This window comes from Primulina eburnea, chromosome 9 (assembly GCF_022965805.1).
Source record: "Primulina eburnea isolate SZY01 chromosome 9, ASM2296580v1, whole genome shotgun sequence".
NCBI classification, from domain to species: domain Eukaryota; kingdom Viridiplantae; phylum Streptophyta; class Magnoliopsida; order Lamiales; family Gesneriaceae; genus Primulina; species Primulina eburnea.
The window spans coordinates 15,185,335-15,197,979 of NC_133109.1; the positions used below are offsets into that span (position 1 = coordinate 15,185,335).

A 12,645-nucleotide genomic window follows, 5' to 3' on the forward strand; every position below is an offset into this window, starting at 1 on the left:
TGAGATGGCACCGTTTGAAGCTTTGTATGGCAAGAGGTGCAGATCTCCGCTATATTGGGATGATGTTTCAGAAGTACCAGAACTTGGGCCAGATATGATTCGTGACATGACTGAGAAGGTAAAGGTTATTCAGAAAAGAATGAAGACATCACAGGATAGGCAAGCAAAGTACGCCAATATCAGACGTAGACCGTTAGTATTTGAGGTAGGAGATAGGGTATTCTTGAAAATTTCTCCTTTTAGAGGCGTTGTGCGATTTGGCAAACGTGGGAAGCTATCTCCTCGATACATTGGTCCGTACGAGATTCTTGAAAAGATTGGCGATCGAGCTTATCGACTTGCTCTTCCTCCTTCTTTATCCGGAATACATGACGTATTTCATGTATCAATATTACGCAGATATATGCCAGATGTTTCTCATGTTATTCCACCGAACGAAGCTGAACTTGATCAAACCTTGAGCTATATAGAACGACCGATACAGATTCTTGATCGAAAGGACAAACAGCTCAGAACGAAGACCATTCCACTTGTGAAAGTTCAGTGGAGTCGACATGGCATTGAGGAAGCGACGTGGGAAACGGAAGAAAACATGAGGCAGAAACACCCCGAGTTATTTATATGATATGAGTATGTATTCAGTTTTAGATTATCAAACTGTTTTAGATACTTTGTATGGTTACTTCAGTTCGAGGACGAACTTCTGTCTTAGAGGGGGAGAAATGTAATGCCCAGAGCAATGATTGACATGTACGAATTCATAGATATGTTGTGAAGATTGTACATAACCATAAGAAATAAGAAATGATATCTATTGAGATTAGATTGACCGATATCGAGAATGTTGGATTATTTATATTTCGGTGAGACCGGAAGGACCGAACCAGGATCGGATCGTCCGATGCGTTCGGATCGTCCGTTCGGCGTTCGGAGCGTCCGAGCCAGGTGGCTGGACACATGGATGGCATGCAGAGTTCGGATCGACCGATCGTAGTTCGGATCATCCGAGACAGTTGGCTAGAGACGTGGAAGACATGCAGGATTCGGAACGTCCGAAGTGAGTTCGGAGCGTCCGAAGTGTGTCAGATCGGAGCGTCCGAAGTGGATCGGATCTTCCGATCATTGTCTATAAATAGAGGCGCGAGATTTCATTTGATTAGTAAGTGTTAAAGAAACATTTCCTAGAAAGTGTTAGACATTCTATTGCAGATTCATCTTCACGACTGTAACAGCAATTCTACGACGAAAGGTATAATACATGTTTTGTTTTGGGGAATCACGACTCAAATGAGATCACATTTGAGTTTCCCAACCAAAACCACATACGAGTTTTATTGTTTATATCTTGATATAGGTATTATTATTATAGAATTGTTTATAGATCTTGTATGCAAATCTCGCTATGCTTTGTTTACAGATCATGTTACATTGCATTAGATGTTTATTAGAACTTGTATTCAATTCTTATTATGCTTTGTTTACAGATCATGTTACATTGCATTAGATGATTATGCTTGTGTACAGATTTTGTATTCATGCATTAAGATAGGACAGTCTGGAGATCAGGCAGACTTCTAGATGTTCGGTTCTATCCCAGCTTAGGGGAAGATCACCGCCCCTTTGTAGACGTGGATACAGATCAGGCCGAAGTCTAGGAATAAGACGTACCGTCACCCCGATTGGGAGGGTATGTGATAGATCGTCTTATTCACACCGGGATCCCTAGAGTTTTAGTCGAGTCGCATCTAGACATGATTAGGCTCGCATTTCATGATTTTATATGAATGACATTCATATCAGCATGTGTCATGTTTTATAGTATTTATATGCATGTTCACATGTTTATACTGGGATGTGTTCTCACCGGTTTTCCGGCTGTTGTTATGTCTGTATGTGTGCATAACAACAGGTGGGGCAGGATTTGGGTCGAGACAGAGATGATCGTGTTAGCGTGGAGATCTCGGGCCTAGCAGACGGACCAGTAGTTGTCTTTTGTTATGTACTGTATTTTATTACTGGTTAGTTGAGGACATACGGAACATGACATAGATTTTATGTTTGTATGTTGTAAATTAAATAAAGAACTTGTGTTTGTCTAGTTACATTTTGATTTAAATATAAAAGCGAAAAATTGACCCACATTTTAGAATAACAATCCATTTAATCCCAAGAAAAAGATTTAGAGCCCGGGTCCCCACAAGAAGACAAGGAGCAGGCGCCATTCGGATGAGGGGGGAATTTCAAAATGAGTATCGAAAGTTAGGTCCAGGGGAAATGAATTGGAAGGCTCGGCCCATTAACGAAGCCCAATTCATAAGACATTTGTGGGCTATTAACTCTGGAGGAATTGAAAATTGGGCTCACATCGCATACAAGCATTTTGGCCCACGGGCCAATGCTTGCGGGGGGCAATTGTTTGGGCTAAAAATAATTATATTATGAAAGCCCAATTTAATTATAAAAGCTCAAACGAAATTAGGGTGGCCCAATCAAATTATATAGGCCCATCAAGTGTATCGTATTAATTCTCATCGATTCAAACCGATCACGAAGCGTTGCAAATAGAGGGAGATCGTGGAATGGTGGGGTGAAAAACGTGGCTCATGGGGGAGTGGGAGAAAACTGCACAACAGTCGGAAGAAAAAGACATCGGCAAACGCAACAACAGAACACTCAAAACACACAACTCTCTACACAGACAAAAATCTGCAAAAAGCTCTCTGCTAAATTCACTATCTTCAAGCAATAGTTTTTCTAGCTTTCCAGTATATTTCTATCATTTTACGTCTTCTCACTTTAGATTTCAGCATAAGTTATTATATTTTTCATGTCTTTGATGAATTCCTACAGTTTTGTAAATTCAAAATCATGTCAGGGATTTATTTCCATCACTTTCCAATAGTTTTCTTTATTTTGGCATCGCATTTGTTTTAGGAGACTATAACTGACGGTCGAATTTAGAATTCACGTCGCTTGAATATTTAGAAGTTAGATTTTATCATTTTCACATAAATCGGTGCATTTTCGCACCTGGCACGCCCGCAACACCAAATATTGTGCAAACAGATTCATAATTTTTTTTTTCTTGCCAAAATTGTCACTTCTGCTCCACTTTAAGGAGATCGGGTTGGGGAAGTGCCTATCTCCATCCGATTATTTTTTAAAAAAACACAAATTTTATATATAATTTTTTCGAAAATAATAGTTCAGCCTCAAAATTTTATTTTTTACCCAGATAAAAACTTGTTTGAAACGATCTCACAGGTCGTATTTTGTGTGACGGATCTCTTATTTGGGTCATCTATGAAAAAGTATTAATTTTATGCTAAGATTATTACTTTTTATTGTGAATATCGGTAGGGTTGACTAATCTCATAAATAAAGATTCGTGAGACCATATCATAATATACTTATTTTTTTGCCCGCTTCATTAAAAAAAGAAAAAGAAAAAAACATATTATCTTTTACTATTTATTAAGTTTAAGCATATTAGAATAACTGTTTTTGGTGTCTTTGGTCTGTTTTTTGGTTTCCCTATTTTGCCCCTATTTGATATCAAAATTATATTTTTGTTTTTTTTTAATTTCAAAAAACATTTTTGTTTTTATTTTTTTTATTACAATTATTCAAATAGCACTTTAGTACCTCGATAATTTGTCAAATTTCATTTTAGTCCATAAATAATTATAAAAAAAAATTGTACACACACGCACCGCGTGTGCAGAGTAGCTAGTATTCATTAATAATCCTATCATAGTTTTATGAGGTTACGCTTGTTGCCACGATGTTTCTTTGTTTGAAATACACTTGCCCACAGACATGGCCAGATTCTTCTATAATCTGTCCATAAATCCCTTCAGTTTTTATACATTGAGCACAAAATCAAAACCTAGCAGCAATGGCGACCAACGATAAGCCCACGGCCAACCCGGCTTTGGAGCCGGATCTGGATGCTCCATTTGCGCCGGGTCTGGAGCTGGCCCAGTTTGCGGCGGGTTGCTTTTGGGGAGTGGAGCTGACGTATCAGAGATTGGAGGGGGTGGTGAAGACTGAAGTGGGCTACTCCCAGGGCCATGTCCCCAACCCGACTTACCAATCGGTTTGCACCGGATCCACCAACCACGCTGAAGTGGTTCGGGTTCACTTTGACCCGAATGTTTGCCCGTACACTACTTTGCTCGACGTGTTCTGGGCAAAACATAACCCGACTACTCTCAATCGCCAGGTATATCTCAGTTTCTTGAATACTGAAGTTTAAGCCTTTTCATCTATACTTTGATTAATGTATCTGTTGGGAATCAATAAATTCAAAGAATTTTAACAAATTTTATGCTGTCTCGGTTATAATTTTCTTGTTTTCGATGCAAAGTTTGGAGCTTTTGATTTGTGGGAAATGTTGGGAATTGTTTCAAGAATTGGAATTTTTGCTTGTTTATTATATGTGAAATTAGGTTGGTTGTGGCTTTTAGACGATCTCCTACCATTTACAACATTGTCCAGTAGTTTAGCTTCTGCTGCCAAGCTTTGGTGGTCAATTGGATAAAGCCTCCTTTGTTGTTTTAAATGTGCAAAATTATATTTGAAAAATAAATGATCTAATTTGCATTAAAATTAAATCGGTAGCTGCAATATTTGTTGTACATGCTTTTTATGAGCATGTATAAGAAATTGTACCGAAATAAGAGTTCTAAAGGATGAAAATATAAATTCATTATTACTAGAAATTTATTATGCTTCTAATAAGAAAAAAATTACAAGGTATTCATTTAAATACAAGGTTTAGCTAATTGACTTTTTCTGTAGAGTTTATGGATACAAGATCAAAAGTACATGGTTTTTTTTTAGCTTATTTATAATCACCTGTGTATCTTTACACATCTATCCCAAAGTTTGGTGGTAATCCATGAAACTCAAGGAGGCAATTACCTTAAGAATTGGGATGAGATGGCGATACTTGTATAAGGGTTGAGTCAATAAATTTTAGATGAAAAACTTAAGTTGCATAGCTAGCTTGTGTTAAATGATAATGGGGAATATCTCTTGTTGTGTATAATACTATTTCTTTAAACTATGTCATAGGGAAATGATGTTGGAACACAGTATAGATCAGGGATATACTACTACAATGAGAGACAGGCCGAATTAGCTAAAGAATCCTTAGAATCTAAGCAGATTGAGTTTGGGAAAAATAAGATCGTCACAGAAATTTTACCAGCAAAGACTTTTTACAAGGCTGAAGAGTATCACCAGCAATACTTGGAGAAGGGTGGAAGAGGTGGTTCTAAGCAGTCAGCTGCTAAAGGTTGCAAGGATCCAATTCGATGCTATGGTTGATTGAATAAACAGTCAATAATTTCCCATTACCAAATATGGCTTGTTGCATCTCGTAGACGAATTGGTTAAAGTTAAATCTCTGCTTTGAATTTGATGCCTAAAAGCTTGGATTTGCAAAGAAAATGTAATAATATCTCATCTTGAAATGTTGTATCTAGTGTGAATGAACTCTTTATTTCATCATTCTATTGATGTTACAATAAGCAAATATACTTCGAATGACATGATACATTCGAATTGATTTGTGTGAAGTTCACAAATAGGCATAAACATCAGGAATCCAAAGATATAGAAATAGCAGGTACTGCTACAAATTCTTTTATTATCTTGAAATGTGATCTAGAGTTCATCCTTGAGGTTGATTTTCGTGGGTTCGTGGGGATTATTGGAGGAAGTTTTTAGAGGATAAGAAGCTTCCATTGCTATACCACATTGCCCCTCTTTCGCGTGGATACCACGCTGCATCCTAATATAACCTTTCTCCCCCCATTCAGCTCCCCATGAGTTCTTCACTATCCAGTATTTTGTTCCATCGAGAGTTGTTCCGTATCCCACGATTGCCACCCCATGATCTAGCTCTGTGCCACATTCTCCGGTGAACACTCCCTATAACCGAAAATTTCCTTTTAGGACATTTAGTTCATAATCTTAGGATAGTGATTTTAGGGCTCATGAATGAAGAATGTAAAATATCTAGTTACCTCTGAGTAGAACTGGAAATCGGAACCTTCGGCATCTATGGCAACTGCTATGGGCTGATTTGCTGCTGCTTTCAATAGGGCATCCTCATTGTTTGATGGCACGTTTTCATGTCCGTCAATTGTCACTGCTGGAGAATTAGCCTGGCAAATTAAAAAGAAGGAAATAAAATAGAAACATGAAACACCTGTCTTAACTGCTTTAATGTGTCTGATCCGAACTTGGATTGGTGACAACATGGTTTACCTTTTTACCGTCACATGTACCATCTTGTGCTGTGTAAGGATAGTTTGCCTCTGTGGTAATGCCACCCTTTTTCTTTATAAAATCGAATGCTAAGTCCATTAGTCCTCCATCGCAGCCCGCATTTTGATCATGGTCGCAATCAACAAGCTCTTGCTCCGAGAGGGAAACCAAGTGGTTTGTTTTGATATGATTTATTCCCTCAACTGCCACCACGGTCGAAAATGCCCAGCAACTACCTGTAATATATAAATATATTGATATGGAAGGCTATTCAATGTTAAACCTTATCTCACATGCCTTAGGCAGAAACTTCAGTGTGAACGAACAACTGCGCCAAGGTTTAGACCGACATGGCAAAACCAAGACGATAAGATTCAGCTCGACCCAGGTGAGAAGTTAAACTTAAGAATTTGTTGCGTATGGCATGTTTTCTCGAGTAACTAATTCTATTTGAAGTTGCTATATCTGATTGGACCGAAACCTTTGCCTCATCTGGTTGCAATTTTGCGCTATGATATGCGAGTAAATGAAAGGTGATTTGGTGTTAATATGTGTCTAACAAGAAACCTTACCACATTGGCCTTGATCCTTGACACCAGTGACAGACCCTGTCTTCCTCCAATCAACAGAAAGTGGAACACTTTGAACGTTCTCATACATAAAAGTTCCATTTCCTCTTACACTTCCTTGCAGCATCCGATGATGCTTCACCTTCGAGCCCGAATAAAGGTTCCTGAATTCGTGGTTCGTCATGTCTGCATACTTGTTTAGTTTCAACTTGTATGGCTTATCCTTCTTGTTGAAATTGTGGACATAATGAGTATTTGCCTTGAAGACATTAAATCGTTTATTCTTTTCATCAATGCTTCTCGACACCGTGTGGTGGCTCCTCCACCGTTCGTACAAATCCCACAAACTGTCATCTCTCTCTAAATCTTTTTCGTGGAAATCGAAGCTCTCCCCGAGACGAACGACCAGAGCAAAAGAGATAATCACCAAGACTAATTTGTTCATATTGTGTTTGATCAAATTTCTTTTATCTCAAGATGAAAAATTTAGGGAACGCAAGTGATCCTTTTATAGAAGATATGTGAAATCACAAGGGATGGAAACCCAAGACTCCTTATGGCAGAAACTATTAACAAAGAATCATGGAGGGAATTTTAGGATAAGGTATGAGAAATAGAAATAAGCAATTCCGTATGGGATGAACTTGCATGCATTACGTACGCTTCTTATAATCGGCTTCGTTTTCACACGTCGCGAATTCCTTTGATACACTTGATATCATATTTGTTGCTGTACTAATTGAATGTTATTAGTCACATGTTTTATCCAGTCTATATAACTAGTTTTTCTGCGATATATGACAAGCATTCAGTTAATTCATATAGCAGAAGATTTGCAATGGAAAGTGTGAAAATGGGAATGAAATTGTTGGAGGAATCTGTCGTGGAAAAGAATGGGGGATAGGTTTCCATGCAGAACACGCCACTGTGTTGATGCAAGCATCGGTTACGTCGTTAGAGACTCCAATTTTGCGAGTTGGCACCGACATTTTACGTAATTATCTATCATATCCGTTGTGTCACGAGGAAATCTTTAGTTTGGCCTTCATAATTTGGGTGATCGAACTGGTTAAAGAGTACACACTAGCTAGTGGGGTGTTAAAAATAAATGAAACCGACCCGACTCGACCTTGAAAAAAATCAGATTAAGGTTTAGGGTTTTTGGGTTCAGATCAAATCTGTTTGGACCCGAAATATAATCGGGCCCTTGTTGACCAAAATTTTTAATTTTTTATTTATATAGAATTAAGAAATATTGGCTATATTTTTATATTTTATATATTTGAATTTTTTCATTATATATGTATTGATATTATAAATTTTCATCATGTGATATTTATTTTGTAAAATATTGATTTTTAAAACATTTTTTTTAGTAACTATACTTAATGTTCTGCAAATAGAGTTTCAAATTATGAATTCTTTCATAAATGAGGATCTTTGATTATGAATTTGTTCATAAATGAAGATGTCCAAATATTTGTTTTGTAAAATATTGAATTTTTTAACAATTTATTGAAAGTTACTTTGTGATGCTTGGACTTTTTTATATTTGAATTTTCTAAAAATTTGTTTCTTTTATGGACTAATTAATAGTTTAGATAACTTCTACTCTTAAATTTAAATATTTAAATTCATGAAACATGATTATCATATATTTACAGGATGCTTTGTTATTATTTGTTTAAATTAAAATATTTATTATTTGAATTTTTATTTAATTATTTTGTTAAATAATAAAATAATAATGTTACATAATTACAGAAATCATATATCTAAAAAAAGTAAAAATCTTTAAAAAAAATATATCGGGTGTGTCGTGTTTGGATTCATAGTTTTCAGATTCAGGTTGTGAATTTTTTTGCAATGCCCATGTTCAATATGAAGCGGACCGATTAAATGCACCCGAATTGACATCCGTACTAGCTAGTGTTGGATCCAGGTTTTCTACACGCCCAAACGCAGCGGAAGTTTTAAAAAGTAAATTATATTAAAATAAAGATTGTTTATTACACTCGAGTCAATAAATTCCCTAGTCAACCGTTGGCTTGCAGGACATCTACTCTAATAGCTAGAACCAAAGAGGTCTCTTATTGGAGTTGCTAAATATGATAACAATTGCAGCAATCGTATCTATGTGGTAATATGATAACTTTATTGATCTAAAACATGATTTATTTCCGGATAATTTAAGTAATTTGACCAATTGTTTTTTTTTTTAAAAAAATTGCTTTTGAAAATAAATAATGAATCACAACCCGAATTTTATTAAATCTTTGGCATAGTTTTAGATTATATTTGCATCAGAAAAAAAAAAAGCTTTTGGTATATTTCCATAAATTGACCACTTCGTGTTACAAAATGCCGTCCCCTCATTGGTTTCTATACACAATTCAAATCATCAATATAATATATTATTCAAGATTTTATATATGTCATGTGTACATATAATTGAAAAAATAATAATTGCTCTAGATTGAATTAATAATATCACTATCATCTATGATTAGATTGTTAATTTCCATTGATGATATATCTAATCTAACAAATTTTAAAATTATAATAAATACTTCCTCCATCCCATGTATTTACAAGGATATCTCACATGTCAATTTTGTGATACGAATCATTTATCTGACCCAACTTAGGAAAAATATTATTTTATACCAAAAATATTACTTTGCATTTTATGTATACACTGGTTGACTCGTTGTACATATATAGATATTTTAGAACGTTTTTCTTTTTTCAGTTGTCCTGAATATATAATGTAGTTTCTGGATTCAGAAACGTTTTTTAAAACTTTTTTTTTTCAATTATTTTTAAAATTTGTATAAAAAATCAAGCAAACATATACATATATTTGAGACAATGAAATAAATAATTAGATATAAAAAGACAAATCCCCACAAATCTCATACCCTTAGCACGATCCAATGGCAATGGAGTTACAATAACCTAATATACCAAAATTTATGGAGTTACACCTCCAGTGATATTCGGGGCAAATCGTGCCTTCCACTTTTTAATCTTACACAAAAAAATTATCCATCATTCTTTAATAACTTTGTAAAATTGTACGAGGATGCTAAAGTTATTGATTTTTCTAACAAATTTTTTTTATTCAAATGTTCTTACAAGTTTTTTTATACAAAATTTTCTTACATGTTTTGATTATGTATTTGAATTATTTTATTATGTCATAAAATTTATTGAACATATGGCAACATTTATAATTTCTACTATAGCCATGAATGCTTTTGCAAATGAAAAAAGGAAAAAAAAAAGTATGTGATATTTTTCCTTGAAAGGTATGTGAATTTTTAATCAATTTTATCTAGTAGTTAAGAAATTTACATTTTTAGAAAAAAATCTTTTTAACGATAAGTTTGTACTTATGTGACCGACTTAATTAGTTAAAAGAAAGTTAAAAGTCGGGATAAGTAAAACTAATGCTTTATCAATGCACCTTTTTTCTTGCTCTAATTAAAATGATGACGGAACATCTTATCACTTTTAAAATAAGTAAAATATCCTTACGTCATTATTTTATTTTTAAATAATAATATTATGTGTGGTATATATATCAATCCAAAAAAACCTAATTTAGTTTCTATATTTAATCAAAATTATGTGATATATACCTTTTAATTTTTTAAAAAAATAAAGAGGAGAAATATGTCATTAATTCTTAGTTTGAATACGATATAGTTGAATCATTTTAAAAAATATGAAAATGACAAAGAAGAATTGGATATTTACATAAAAATAATAACCTTCTAGACACCGCCTAGGCGTAGGATAGACCTGGCCAAGAGCTGGGTCAAATACGGGCTCGAACTGGAACCGACCCGTGGTCAACGATACAATTAACCAAGTCAATGGGTTTGACCTGTAACAATGACCGGAACTGCCTTAAGGCGGTCCAATTATGGTTTACGGGTGTAAAACCCATCGACCCATCTTTTCGGGTTCGACCAGACGGTTCAAACAATTTTTTTTAATTTATTTTTATATTTTAAATGAACGGTCAAGATCGGTCATCAAGTGACCGTTCAAGATCTAAGGTCACGATTACGTTACCGTTGTCGACCCAAGGGGTCCACCCGCCAAATCGACCGTTCTTTTTCTCTTTTTTTTTTTTAAAAATCATTTGAAATCAACTGATGTGATCCGGGTAAAATGGATGAGCAGGGTCGGGTGCTCCGCCGGGTCAAATCAAGAATTTATAGTGTTGTTAGGAAAATGAACAAGGTAGATGGCTTCGATCGTGACCTGCAAACAATGAAAGGAACTCGTGAATGAGCGTCGGAAGGGTGTCCGGCGTGACCACTCCGATGCTTAAGTCAGCAGGTTTGTCGAGAGAGGAACTTAAAGCAATATGTATGGATGCTTGAGAGTGAAGAAATTTCAGACCTCTGTAGAATGTCAACGATACCTGCTATTTGAAGAGAAGCTAGGGTTACCTTGATGCGCGTGCTCACCTACTACTTGTACCCTCGGACGTTGACGGCCTGTCGGGTCCCTTTCTACACGATAGCTTCGTGGGTACTCCAAGAATAAGGGACGTTGACTGCATGTCCAGTCCCTTTCTTCTCCATATTTTCGGGGATACGTTCAGGCGGAAGACGTTGACTTCCCGCCCAGTCGCTTTCTGCCCTACAATCTATAAGATCCTCTAAGTAAGTTACTCGAGTATTGAGCCCTCGGCTTTAGCGTGAAAGCCCGGTCCCTAGTTGCTCGGGAGGTAAGTAAATACCCGGTCATGCATGAAGCGCCCAGTCGCGTGGGTAACAATCGCCCTCCCGGCTTCTATAGGGGCTACTCAATGACATTTCCCGGGTCCTCCAGGACCCGAGCCTTTATAGGGGTATCACCACCCATCCCTAAAATAGTCGGGCTAGAGTCTCACTCGCTGTCCCGATTGGTGTGAAATAATTCACGGTGTATAATAGCATCGGAGCCTTTAAATATCCCGTAGAAGAGATGTCACGCCTGGATGACTTGTCTCCCGGACCCTAATGAATTGTTATCCAGCCCCTCTGGATATTGCATTCGTTATAATGAGATGCACCCACAATTAATTCCTACTAGAAAACGCTCCACATCTCGAGAAATGGATAAGTCTGACACCTCGACAACTGTGCACGTCTTTTCACCTCCCGGCACAATTTCCAAAACTTATCTCAACCGTTCAGGCATCTTGAAGATTAACGGTCATTATTAATTTGTTCTTATTATAAATAGTGTCTTACCGATCCGCCATCATACCAGCAAAGTGGTGTTAGGAAGATACAATGGCAGGTGCTAGCAATCCCAGCGTCCCTGATCTGGCGGCAGAGTTCATGAATGCATCTACAGAGAGGCATAAGACGGAAATAGAGGAGGAGGTCTTTCACAAGATTCTTGCCTTCTGGGAGGCACTGCAGGAGTTACAGCTTCTCTACTACTGTGGTGAGGCTAATACTCCTCGGCTTCTGGCGAAATTGGAGAAGTATCGGGAGTATCTAAATATTTCCGAGTTGGGGGATCCTTTTGAAGAGGACCGCATGTACGAACTGATGCTTCAAAAAGAGAGGAACACTCTCAACGATATCACTGACACCAAGGGCTACGAAGGAAGGGCTACACGAGAAGTGAGACGTTGGATGTTCCTGTGGAAAGCCTTCGTAGAGGAGGCATATTTCGATGTAATCCGAAGTAATTTCGTTAAATAAAATTATTATCCCAGTTTACTGTCTTTGCACCACTTTATCTGATGCATATCCCACGGGCTGCATAACTCGATTGACAAGAT

At 36.6% G+C, this 12,645-nt stretch overlaps 2 protein-coding genes across 2 annotated transcripts; one reads left to right on the forward strand and one right to left on the reverse strand.

Annotated features, from left to right (window-relative positions):
• Positions 1-3,804: 3,804 nt before the first annotated feature.
• LOC140841303 (peptide methionine sulfoxide reductase-like) lies at positions 3,805-5,517 on the forward strand. The gene is made up of 2 exons (XM_073208601.1): positions 3,805-4,225; positions 5,080-5,517. Exons 1-2 carry the CDS (start codon positions 3,899-3,901, stop codon positions 5,332-5,334), a joined length of 582 nt encoding a protein of 193 aa, XP_073064702.1. The 5' UTR covers positions 3,805-3,898; the 3' UTR covers positions 5,335-5,517.
• On the reverse strand, positions 5,468-7,631 carry LOC140841302 (vignain-like). The gene is made up of 4 exons (XM_073208600.1): positions 6,852-7,631; positions 6,280-6,515; positions 6,036-6,176; positions 5,468-5,940 (listed from the first exon to the last, which is right to left on the reverse strand). The coding sequence occupies exons 1-4, from the start codon at positions 7,291-7,293 to the stop codon at positions 5,674-5,676; spliced, it is 1,086 nt and encodes a 361-aa protein (XP_073064701.1). The 5' UTR covers positions 7,294-7,631; the 3' UTR covers positions 5,468-5,673.
• Positions 7,632-12,645: the final 5,014 nt, after the last annotated feature.